Source organism: Curcuma longa, chromosome 1, assembly GCF_044706935.1.
Source record: "Curcuma longa cultivar G26 ecotype Majalengka, Jawa Barat chromosome 1, ITB_CL_G26_1.1, whole genome shotgun sequence".
NCBI classification, from domain to species: domain Eukaryota; kingdom Viridiplantae; phylum Streptophyta; class Magnoliopsida; order Zingiberales; family Zingiberaceae; genus Curcuma; species Curcuma longa.
The window spans coordinates 27,594,660-27,607,849 of record NC_133861.1 but is presented as its reverse complement, the minus strand read 5'-3'; the positions used below and the strand labels follow the sequence as shown (position 1 = coordinate 27,607,849).

The window sequence follows — 13,190 nt, the reverse complement described above, 5'->3', positions numbered from 1 at the left end:
CAGAAAATAATATATAAAGTAAATTATTTATGTTTTTCTTTCCTCCCCGAGAAATCAACAAAACAAGGTAGATGTTTTATCGTTATGGATCGCTAAGATCAATCAGACCCTTAGTTGGTTGTTGTACGAATAACATGGAAGATATACATTTGAACAAATTAAAATATTTTATTTAAATAGATAATGACTATTAATAAATTTTATATTTTCTATCATTCAATTTATATTTGCATGACATGAAAATAGGATTGCCTTTTTCTTCATAAAGGTGGAATCTGCCACCTTAGTGGCCCTAACACGGTCATATTGCATCCACTAATGATACCTTTGATAAATCGACCATTTGCCATGTTCTTCAATATCAGGAATCACTTAAGTCTTCATCTTCCTCTATCACTATTGCTGAAACAGTTACCTCAATATATTTCCAATTCCTATATATAGTACCTCTATTTTTTCTATTAGACAACAAATTTATTTATGTTTCATCCTAATTTAGATACACCAACCTAAAACAGAAAATAATATATTTAAAGTAAATTATTTATGTTTTTCTATCATTCAATTTATATTTGCATGACATGAAACAAGAGTGAGAATGTTTTTTGAAATAATCAATTTTTGTTAATCATTTATTTGCTTGTATTCTTTTTCTTCATAAAGCTAAGATCAATCACGACCGTGAGGAGGTAAATATTAAGATAATAAAATAAAATAATTAAACATATATTATTACCAATAATCAATATTAATTTTTTATTATTGAGAGTATTGCTCGAGATTCGAACTATAGTTGGTCACGACGGAGCCGCTGCCTCCTTGTTCTACCGCGCCCCCGAGGCGCGAAGCAGCAACATAATAAAATAAAATAATTAAACATATATTATTACCAATAATCAAATTTTTTATTATTGAAAAAAATTACGAGCTAGTATTGGCTGTCCCATCATCTAATGTTTATATCAATCTATTGTTGATAATAGGTAATTGTAGGTGCCTTGATCTCCTTCCTTGGTAGATGTTGCATATTTATAACTTTTTGTTCGTAGATTCCTATTATCATAAGAACTAAGAATCTATAATATTTTTTTTCTCTTCTCCATTCTCATGCCCTCTTCTGCAAGTCTGCTCCGTCGTAACCAACTCAGCTATGTCCCGGGGGCGTTTATTTGCTTGTATTCTTAATATTACACTTGGTATTCTCATCATTGATATGTCATATTAAGATAATAAAATAAAATAATTAAACATATATTATTACCAATAATCAAATTTTTTATTATTGAAAAAAATTACGAACTTGCTAGATAAACATATTTTTTCATTTGGCTGTCCCATCATCTAATGTTTATATCAATCTATTGTTGATAATAGGTAATTGTAGGTGCCTCGTGATCTCCTTCCTTGGTAGATGTTGCATATTTATAACTTTTTGTTCGTATCAATTGTGCAAAGGACAATGCATAAGGGCCTATTATCATAAGAATATTTACATATAGTCTAAGAATCCACCAATATAATATTTTTTTTCTCCCTACCTTCAGTAATGCTAGTATATTAAGACACTTTCCAATCTTTAGAAGTGAAGATATTCAATCCAACCTTTTTTGGTGATTACTTTAACAAGACACGGAGTTGCAAACCTAGTTACTTCTAGTCGTAGAATCTCTTGTTCAATAATTAATCTATGAAATTTGTGATGATTATAAAGGAATTTTGTTAATGATTATCTCCTTTTAACTACCTTTTTCATCTCCCTACTTTAATCATATCAACTTTATTGTTAACTTCATTATTAAATTACTGTAGTGATCTGCACATGATTTCTAGAACGATGGTGGAAGTTTGCTCTAATAACTATTTAGCCTATCTTGAGATTGACATTATTGTTTGTGGCCATTATACATATATATATTCGATATTATCTCTCAAAGTGCATTATTTATTAGTTGATATATGTAAGATGTATCAAGATATTTTATGTTGCATAAATAAATTTGTGAAATATCTGCATTATACTAGAAACTTAATAATGCTCATCCACGTTGGTTCTGTCTAACTACAACATCAACACAACCTCATATAGGCTCCACTTCTTGCATTTAGTACTGTTGTGTTAATCTTCTCTACTTGTTTGTCTAGCTATCAACTAGAGGTTAGATGCTAGGATTAAACTTTTGGAAGTTAGATACCGTGTTATGGTAGTTCGTATTATTTTCCATATTAGGGGAAATTCAATTAAAATGAAAAAGTTTCACAATGCTTTGACTTTTTTTTTCTTCTCCTTTCTATATGCATTATTAATTCTAGTCTCTTTGTTACCTTGGTCTATGAAGGCTGGCAATATGTATAACATGTCTTTGCCCCATTCAAGGAAAGAAGCAACTAATATCACATCGCGATAAGGAAACACAAACACTTGTACTCCCTGTTGTCGGTGCAAGAGTTGAATCACTTCCGTTAGCACCAACTGTGTTATAACTAAATTGCGTTTGTTGCTTATAGTCATATTTGACTTTAAATGCAAGAAGAGAGGTTAGAAATTCTTGGTCATTTGTGATATTATCGCTGCAACCTTCAAATTATCATATATATATATATATATATATATATATATATATATATATAGCATAAAGTTCCTCCATTTCGCGAGTATCAGATCTGAGTAGACGCCTAAAGACTTATATACATGAAACTACACAGTCCTGTATATCCTCTCAACATTTAACTGCCCCTCACCAAAAAAACTATGGTTACATGCCCTCCATACATAGTGTATCACTGATGACAAGGTCAAGTGATGAGCCTTTGTCAACGTCCTGCTTCCATGGTAGTGCTGGCCAAAAACTTTAAGCGTTCGACGATATGAAAACATCTTCGGGCGCATATGGAGCGAACCTTGAATCCTCCGCGATAGCTCTACAATAGGGGGCGCTAGAAGAGCAGATGCTTTTATGTCTCAAGCGTCTATTTACAAAAAGTGCATAATCGATCCTCCTAATAATCCTGTCTATCTCTGGTGGGAAGTCTTCGCAGTGCCAACATTCAGAAAGTGATTGGATGACTCGGCTGTAGATAAGTCTTCCAACTATCCGGGCCCACAACATCACGGGACTAGGCCATTTGAAGAAGTCATACGCTCAAGCTACCCCTCCATCCTCTGCAAACCAATATGCTAGTCTCTACTTGACAGTCTAAGGTGACCTCTAGAATGAGATCTCGTATCTGCATCAAATGCTTCATCAGAGGAGAATCTGAATGAGCTGACTCAAGTAGGTGTGATGAACCCACTTGATCCAGAGTGCACCCTCCTAAATCCGCCATAAAACCTTGGCTAGGAGAGCCAAGTTCCACGCCCGTAAGTCCCTGAATCCCATGCCTCCCTCGCCCTTTGGCTGACACATATCTACCCAAGACACCGAGGGATGCTTGGACGTCCATATGAAAGAATGATAGGTATTGTAATTGTGATTGATGATGCCTTAAGGTATCGGTAGAATGGATAGCCAGAAGCACTCAACTCCTTGAAGTATTGAGGTGATGAGCTATGCTTTGTCGACATAAGACAGGGTCTTTTTCGACCAAGCATTGGTTCGCCCGATTGGGGGGAATAGTGAGAAAGGCAGAGACGCTCAACAACAAGTGGTATCCCAAGGTATCAGAAAGGCATAGCACCACCCTCCTAGAAACCTGTGATGGAAAGTAGCTACCTGTGTGTGCTCATTCACTCCGGCTACATAGATGTTCGACTTCAGTCTGTTAACCTGAAGTCTTGCCGCTGCCCTAAAATCGCTCATAGAAGAGGTCAGTGTACCTATTGACACTACAACACCACGCTTGAAAATTGTTATTCCTGCATCCAATTGTATCACAATATGAACGCTACTAGTCGAATAGATTATCTAGCCTATGCACATGTTTCTTAGCTGGATCATAGGATTGTTATTTTAGAGTTATTAAATTGTTAAAATTAAAATTATCTATGCTAAATAAATATTGTAATATAGTTACCACACCATGCACACTAACCAACTAATGAACTAATACTAATATTTAATTAATACATTAATAATCAAAATATAGAATTATTAACAATAATTAATATAATATTTATAAACGATAATAACAAGCAAGTTTTTATTTCTATATGAATTTTATACGCTATTGGGCTCAATCTCTTACTATATCCTAAAGCCTTTATGTTGATATATCGTGGCTAAGTCTTCTTTGATATCTCTTCCTCGATTAATGTGTGCATTTATCATCTTTTATGACCTAACTGAGGCATTTATTGGGCGCTTAACTAGTATATTATTTAGCAAACCATAAAACTAATTAATTAATAACTTATAAATTTTTTAAAAATGTATTATATAATTGATTAATATAATATATAATTAATATTACATTATATACTATATTATTTATTATATTAGTTAATTATATAACATTTTTATGTTATCAGCTAATCTATACATAACATATAACATTTACAAAAAGGATAAACAAAAATAAGAATATATACACACACACACACATATATAATATAACATTTACTATGTTATATGGCATATACTATTATATTATATAATATATAGCATCTATTTATATATATTATAACATGTAATATGATAATATTTTATATTATTTCATGAGAGGGCATTTGCGTATCTCTGTTTGTGAAATCATGAAGTTGTGAAACCCTGTTGACAAATCTTCACAACTTGCAACCCTGCCTTAGTAAAATTGAGAGAGGCATGAGGCCCCGCGACATCCCTTTCGATCACCTTACCTTAGTTCCCCTATGTTAATTCTAGTTTTTTTGTGAATCTTCCTTGACTCTCCAAGTGTGTGACAACTTCAATTGAATCCACTATGCCTCCTATCCTTGATTTCTAGTCTTTCTATAGCCTCTTTTCTTATAAGCTTTCCCTTTGTGACCGACGCTAAATAATTTCCATCTTCATTGGTTGGTATCAAATGGATTTGTTTGATTTCCGTCTGTGTTGATCGAAACAACAGGACATACAATTATATCCTACTTGACATGGGCGACACTATTCTCGTATGAGCGACAGTGATTAAACCCTAAGCCACCATGTTGTGTTTTGGTCCTCCAATGGAATTGCAAGTGTGGTTGTGTCAAGGAGCACGATTTGATATTTTAAACTATGTTCATTACTATTTTTTCTTATTATCTTTTTGTTAAGATAGGAAATTATGGATAAATATAGTTTATTGGTTAAACATCAATTATCACTCATATAAATGATTTTAGACTCAGATAATATAATTTGTTGTTTAAGAATGAATTTTGACCCATATAAATAATTTTAAAGAACATAAGTCTTTGAGCGATGAAGGTAAGGAATGTTTTACTTCTCTAAACTAGATGTTTTTTATTGTTTCTTAGCAAGTGATTACGTGAAGCTTGCAATGAGATGCAATGTGCCTTTTATATTTATATTCCATTTTTTCTTCGTTCTAAATTCGTCAATGCTAGTTTCATGCCCGGATAAAAAAGAGTGAAGGTTGCGCGTTAGGTTGTCAGCCAATGTTGACTTTCAGACAAATATTCAATGAATGAATTTATCAAACTATTCTGTTGATGCTAGGTTGTTCCTCGGAAGGAATGCGTTGCAGGGTTCGGTTGTAACGTCTTGGCAAAGACCACTATATCTCTATAAGAATTTGGGTGTAGTGTTAAATATGCAATAGTTTTGACACCATAGGTTGGATAAGAACAAATATTATATGAAAATTAATTATCTAAGATTTGAAATATAGAATCTAAGAATGCTCATTGGTAAATCAATGGAGATAATAAATACGATGATTAGGAGAAGAATTAACATTTTGTATGTACAAGAGACAAAATAGGTAGGAGAGAAGATAAAAATGATAGAAAATTTGAGTTTTAAGTTATGGTACACAGAAAGGAGTAAAACAAGAAATAGAGTAGGTATTGTGTAGATAATTCGTTAAAGGATGAAGTAGTAGAAGTAGTTAGAAAGAGGGATAGGATTATAACTTTCAAGATAGTAGTGGTGAAAGAAATTATTAATGTACTTAGCATATAGACACCTTGAGTAGGATTAGATGAAGACACCAAATTTAGGTTTTAGGACGACCTAGATGAGATATTACAAAATATGATGCCAATCGAAATGCTTTTAATAAGAAGAGATCTAAATGATTATGTAGGAGTGAAAAATGAGGAATATGATAGGGTATATGTGGTTATAGGTTTGGAACAATGAAGAAGGAAAAATTATATTGGATTTTGTGATAGCATATGATCTTATAGTAGCTAATACATTTTTTAATAAAAGAGAAGAATACTTAGTCACATTCAAAAGTGGGAATGATAAGTCGTAAATTGATTTTCTTATGATTAGGTAGAATGATATAAAAATTTATAAAGATTGTAAAATCATCTCTTGAGAAAACTGAACTACCTAATATAGGATAGTAGTGTTGGATATACATCTCAAACATAATATTAATAAAAGGAAAATATGCATGACTCCTAGAATTAAGTGGTGAAAGTTAAAGGATCGAAAACAAAACAGATTTAAGGAGAGGATAGGCGTACAAGTATTATAAGAAATATAAGGTGACTCAAATACGAAATGGGATAAGATACATTAAAATTAAAAATAGTAGTCAAGAATATATTTGATGAGTCAAAGGGATGCACACTACCAAATAATTAATTTTGGTGGCGGAATGAGAAAGTATAGGATAAAATGAAGGAAAAACGAACAACTATAAGATATTATATACTTGTAAGAACGAGAAAAATTTAAAAAAATATACAGTAGCAAAAAAAAGTCAAGAAAATAATGAATGAAGTCAAGAATGAAAATTTTAAATTCTTATATTGTAAATTGGATGCACAAGGAGAAAGAAATATTTACAGAATAACTAAATTGAGAGAGAGGAAGACAAGAGATCCTATCCAAATAAGATGTATTAAAGATGAATGCAATATGATATTATTAAATGATGAGGAAATAAAAAAGTGATGATAGATGTATTTTCATCAACTTTTTAATGAAGGTTTAAGTGATTAACTTAATTTAGGTAATTTAAGTTAAATGAGTATAGAAATAAATTTTTATTGTAGAATTCAAATTTTAGAAGTAGAATAAGCTTTAAATAGGATGCACAATAAAAAAGTAGTTGGACTAGATGATATTCTGATAGAGATATGAAAGTGTTTAGGAAAATAAGATATTGAATGACTTACAAAGTTATTCAATTTGATATTGAAAATGAAAATAATATTTAATCAGTGGAGGTTAAGCACTTTAGTTCCTTTATATAAGAATAAAAGAGATACAAAATTGTACAAATTATAAGGTTATTTAATTAATGAGTCATACTATGATATTTTGAGAAAAAAATAAAAAAGACAAGGAAGGAGACTATGATAATCGAAAATCCATTTGGATTTATGCTTAGAAGGTCGACAATAGAAGTTATACATCTCAGACAATTAATTGAAAAGTATCAGGAACAGAAGCAAGACTTACACATGATATTCGTCGACCTAGAACAAGTTTATAATAGAGTCCCAAGAGAAATTATATAAAGAATTCAGAAAAGAAAAGTGTTAGTATAATATATATTGAACTAATTAAGGATATGTACGAGGATGTAATTACAAGAGTGAAGACTTAGGTGGATTAACTGAAACATTTCCTATAAACATAGAGTTATATCAAGGATAACTCTAAATCCCTACCTTTTTATACTAATAATGGACGAACTCATTGGACACATCCACGATACGGTACCGTAGTGTATGTTTTTTGCAAATGATATTATTTGGTGGATGAGACATGTGAAGGAGTAAATATTAAATTCGAATCTTTCCGTAAAAAAGGAAAGATTTTAAGCTTAGGAGTAAAGATAGAATAGGTGGAATTTACGTTTAGTAATATTAGACGTAATGAGATAATTATTAAGATATGAGATGACGAGTTGTCTGTAATTGAAAGTTTTAAGTATTTATGATCAATTTTATAAAAAGATAGAGGGATTAAGTGTGTTAGGTGTTCTTTACGATCATAAAATTACTTCTAAGATTTAAAAGAAAGTTTTACAAAACGGCGGTTAGATGGAGTTGAATGCTGGACTATGACCCATGCACATGAGCAAAAGATGAAAGTTGTAGAGATGAGGATGTTAAGGTGGGTGCGTGGATATACAAGGATGGACATGATAAGAAATGAAAATATTTAAGAGAAAATCAGAGTTACACTTGTTGAGGAAAAACTTTGAGAGACACGTCTAAGATGATACAAATATATAGTTAGACGACTAATACATACTCCAGTTAGATGATGTGAAACTATGACAAATGTGCAAATCAAATGATGAAAAGGAAAATAAAAAAACTTGATTAGTAACAATAAAATAAAATAACATTTATTTAAATATAAATGATGATATAGAAGGGGATAGCGCTCAATGATGTAAAATGATTTATATAGCCGATCCCATCTTGTGGGATAAAGTGTGGTTATTGTTGTTGTTGTTCTTCTTCTATCTAGAAGTTAGTCTTTTTTATTGTCTGGAACTTTAAGATAATTCTCAGGCTATATGGGTTGGATACTAAGGTTTTTTGGAATTTGTTTGTGCTTTGACCTAGTTAATTGCTCTTTTCCTACTCTTTGGGAGATATCTGAGAACATTATGATATTAACTGTTTGGAATTCATTGATTCAGTCCAAATTTTTGTGCTTCAACCTTCAATTATTTTGAGCACATTGTCCATCTTTATATGGATTGCATAAACTTAGATGGTACCCCTGATGGATATGGAAGTTCCCATAAATGGACTAAACAGAGTATTTTTTGGCAATTACCATATTGGGTCATTTGATTCATCACAACCTTGATGTAATGCATATTGAGAAGAATGTGTTTGATAATCTGATTAATACAGTAATGGATATCCCCGGGAAAACAAAAGATAATTTGAATGCCAGAAAAGATCTGGGACTTATTTGTAAAAGACCTACACTTGCTGTTGATGAAAATAGTAGGGGACCAAAGGCAAAGGCAGTGTATTCATTGAATAGAGATCAGAGACGTGTTATTTGTGAATGGGTTAAAGCTTTGAAATTTCCAGATGGTTATGTCTCCAATCTTGGAAGATGTGTCGATTTGAAGGAATGCAAATTGATTGGTTTGAAAAGTCATGATTGCCATATTTTTATGGAAAGACTCATTCCTATCGCTTTTAAGGAGCTCTTACCAAATTTTGTATGGGGTGTTATTACAGAATTAAGTATGTTTCTTCATGATATTTGCTCAACAAATTTGAAAGTCTCACACATGGAGAAATTAGAGCGAGAAATCCCAATAATTTTGTGTAATTTGGAAAGGATCTTTCCACCATCATTTTTTGATTCGATGGAGCATCTATTAGTTCACTTGCCTTATGAAGCCAAAGTTGGAGGTCCTGTACATTTTCGATGGATGTATCCATTTGAAAGGTAAACAGAAAATATTTAAATACTTTGTTGTTTCATATATCATAATTAATGTCTTACATAATTTTTGTTTATTACAAACAGATTTCTGTATCATTTGAAGAAAAAAGTGAAAAATAAGGCACATGTTGAAGCGTCAATTGTTAATGCATATATTGTGGAGGAAGTAACCACGTTTGCATCATATTATTTTGAGCCTCACGTCCGGAGCAAAAGACAAAGAGCCGGGAGAAATGAAGAAGGACCCATTGATCCCAATTTGATATCAGTTTCAATTTTTAATTATCTTGGGAGGCCAAGTGGGACTTGTAAACAAAGATACTTAACTGGTCAAGAATGGATTGCAGCCCACACATATATTTTACTGAATTGTCCAGAAGTCAACCCATATTTTGAGTGAGTATATAAAAATTTTGTTCTCTTTCCATTTGGTTGTTAATAATTGTTGTTTTAATTAATAATTGTTGTTTAATAGGATTTTCCAGAATTTATATTCAGGAATGACAACACAAGAGTTTAATAACTTCTGTGATAAAGAATTTGCACCATGGTTCAAAACCTATGTAAGTCTAAAAACTTTATATTTCTTAACAAATTTTTTCGTCGCTAATTAAATTTTCATTTCGATTTCAGATTCAGGGTAATCAAGCTCACATTGATTCTGAATTATTGGTTAATCTTTCATGGGGTCCAAAATCGATGGTACGGACTTGGCCCGTATATTTCATAAACGGATATAATTTTCATACTCAGGAATATGGAATGGCCAAGTCAACAATGAATAGCGGGGTTTGTGTTCAATCCGCCTCAGATGGAGCTGCAAGTACTGATTTTTATGGGTTATTGGATGAAATTATAGAGGTGGAATACCCAGGTCCAGAACTTAAAGTTGTTTTATTTTTGTGTCGTTGGTTTGACCCTGTCAGAGGGATGAAGGTGCATCCACAGTACAATTTGGTTGAAATTAATCATAAGAGATTTTATAAGAGATATGAACCATTTGTCTTGGCACAACAAGCAATTCAAGTATTCTATGCTTCATATCCAAGTATGAAACGAGACAAAATTGATTGGTGGGCTGTTTGTAAAACAAAAGCAAGGTCAAAAATTGAAGAACGTTGGCAAGAGAACGCATATCAACAAGATGAAGTGGTAACTACATTTCAAACCAATGAATATCATATCCCTACATTACGAGATCCCAGCGGAGTAGTAATACCCATAGATATAAGTGAAATTCATCAAAATGAGGATGACGATGAGGACGACGATGACGATGACGACGAGGACGTCGACGATGAGGACGATGAGGATGAAGAAGACGATGAGGATGAAGACGACGACGATGATGATAATTAATGTTGAGTAAGTTTGGTGAAATTTCTTTTTAACATTTAGATCATGCATTATTGTAAGTATATATATTTCTTCCTAATATGTAAATTTTTATAGATTTCTTTACAATAATTTAACTGTACATTTTATTCTTATAGATCATTTCTCCTGACTTGTTGGTACATTCAGCTTCGATACGATTTTACATCATGCTTCCGGTAAGTTATTAAACATTTTAATTATGTAAATAAGTATTGTATCTTTCCTAATATGTTTCATAATCAATTTTTTTACAGTCACGACGTGGTAGACGCACTAGTACCCCTGGTGGATCCCCCTCTACTCCTGATGCGACCCTCTCACCGTCCCTTCCAGCTTCCTCGTCTCCCGGTGCAGCTCTCTCGCCTTCTGGTGCCGCCCTGGTGCCTTCTAGTACACCTATCTCGCCTTCTGGTACAGCTCCCTCGCCTTCTGGTACAGCTCCCTCGCCTTCCGGTGGAGCTCCAGGACCTTCCACAGGAGACATAGCAGGTCCTTCCACCGGCCCCGTTGCAGTTACACGAGTTCATATATCACCGCTCGGTGATTCGTAAGTATTTTAAAATTTTTATATTGTCAATTATAGTTTGATATTTATATAACATTATTTATTTGATTGTGTATAATAGTTTTACTGATCCTGTACGGATTGTTCACGATATTAATCGAATCGTGAACAATCATTGGCAAGGAAATTATATGAATTTCAGAACCACTCCTACAGCCGCAAAGGAGTTGTGGTGGAGAGAATTCAAGGTAATAAATTCATTTAATTTTTTATATATATGATATTATTGAATAATAGTAAATAAATTTATTGTTTTAACTTTCAGCGGTTGTTTACTTGGGAGCCGAGTGATGAAGCTGAGATTTGCCGCATTTTTAGAAAAAAATGCGGTGATCACATGCGGCATACCCTACATCATGCCAAAATAAGAAATAAAAAACCAGCATGCATAACCGATGAAAATTGGGTGAAGATTACTCAGGCTTGGAAAACTGACGCCATTAAAAAGATAAGTGACCAGAATAAGCTTAATCAAGCTTATAATACTGGTGCCTCTTCTGCGACGTATGCGGGGGGCTCAATCAATATTGATGAGCATGCGCGTAGATTGGTAAATCTTTCAACTATTCCTATTTAAATTTATTTCATATTAATCTTTATAATCTCTAACAATGTATTTTTAGGCTAAGGAATTGGGTCGAGATCCAAATGTTATCGAACATTTCACTCGCACCTTCCAGAAAAAAGACAAGACTTGGAGTGGAGAACGAGCAAAAAAAATGAAGGTTTTAAACCCTAATCTTCTATATTTATGTGTTTAATTTCTCAAATATTATAACATATTAATAAATTTTTTTATAATACAGGATAAATATTGTGAGCTTGAGTTAGCACAGCAATCGCAAGCTGGTAGCTCTGAGGGATCTGAGCCCTCAGTTGGAAGTGAATTGAGTCTGTGGTTGGAGGCGACTGGGGGATGCAAAGGTGGTGGAAGGATTTTGGGTATGGGTTCTTTGAGCAGAACCCATAGAGTTGCTGGTAGCTCTTCTATCACCTCCCCTGCAGTCACATCACAGATTCATAGTTTGACAGAGGAGGTAACCCATTTGAAAGGGTTATTAGAACAAAGAGATCAGGAAATGATAAGAAGAGATAAGGAAATGCAACAAAGAGATAATGATATTAAAAAATTGCAAAGACAACAAGCTCGCCTGTTGCAACATTTTCAGTTGCAATCTCTTCTTGCTGAAGACGACGACGACGACGATGACGATGACGATGACGCCAGCGACGATGGTGCTGATACTTCATGAGTTTTTTGTGTAGGAATTTTTTATAAAAATTATTTTAGTTAAATTATAGTTGATTAATTGGTAGTTGATTAGACCTGTAAGTTAATAATTTTTTTATTTTTACTAATACTATTTATTTTTTTTAACAGGTTGTTTTAAACAAATCCGAAAAAAAAGGTAACTCTTTATCTATTTAATTTATAGGTTTTAGTTTTTATTGCATCAGAATGATATTACTGTACATCTTTTTTTATTTTTGTATGCAGGCGAATAAAAGATAGCGACGAAGAATCCAGCAGAGTTTCTGGGGGACCACGATGATCTTCTTCCTATCTTTTATTCCTATCTCATTTGATTTGTTTAGACTTTGTATGGATTTGTTGGATTTTGATGATGCGCGTTGTTACTTCGACTTTGTATGGATTTCTCGTTGGACCAGTACTTCGTTTGGATTGTTTATGGATATTTAGTTGGCTTGTTATGGAGTTTGTATGGATTGTTTGGATTGTA

At 32.8% G+C, this 13,190-nt stretch overlaps 2 protein-coding genes across 2 annotated transcripts; both read left to right on the top strand.

The window, feature by feature from the left end:
* Window positions 1-9,126: 9,126 nt before the first annotated feature.
* Window positions 9,127-10,865, top strand: LOC141837179 (uncharacterized). The gene is made up of 4 exons (XM_074724656.1): window positions 9,127-9,509; window positions 9,591-9,902; window positions 9,982-10,069; window positions 10,140-10,865. The coding sequence occupies exons 1-4, from the start codon at window positions 9,229-9,231 to the stop codon at window positions 10,863-10,865; spliced, it is 1,407 nt and encodes a 468-aa protein (XP_074580757.1). The 5' UTR covers window positions 9,127-9,228.
* A 185-nt stretch (window positions 10,866-11,050) lies between these two features.
* Window positions 11,051-12,701, top strand: LOC141827305 (uncharacterized). The gene is made up of 7 exons (XM_074714524.1): window positions 11,051-11,059; window positions 11,138-11,430; window positions 11,510-11,636; window positions 11,714-11,998; window positions 12,072-12,173; window positions 12,255-12,372; window positions 12,454-12,701. The coding sequence occupies exons 1-7, from the start codon at window positions 11,051-11,053 to the stop codon at window positions 12,699-12,701; spliced, it is 1,182 nt and encodes a 393-aa protein (XP_074570625.1).
* The last annotated feature ends 489 nt before the right edge of the window (window positions 12,702-13,190 follow it).

Coding starts and splice junctions, on each gene's coding strand:
- LOC141837179 (XM_074724656.1), top strand. CDS start 9,229: ATGGAAAGACTCATTCCTATCGCTTTTAAGGAGCTCTTACCAAATTTT. Junction 9,903..9,981: donor GAAGTCAACCCATATTTTGA/GTGAGTATATAA, acceptor GTTGTTTAATAG/GATTTTCCAGAATTTATATT. Junction 10,070..10,139: donor CACCATGGTTCAAAACCTAT/GTAAGTCTAAAA, acceptor TTTCGATTTCAG/ATTCAGGGTAATCAAGCTCA.
- LOC141827305 (XM_074714524.1), top strand. Junction 11,431..11,509: donor ATATCACCGCTCGGTGATTC/GTAAGTATTTTA, acceptor TGTGTATAATAG/TTTTACTGATCCTGTACGGA. Junction 12,373..12,453: donor GGCGACTGGGGGATGCAAAG/GTGGTGGAAGGA, acceptor CCTCCCCTGCAG/TCACATCACAGATTCATAGT.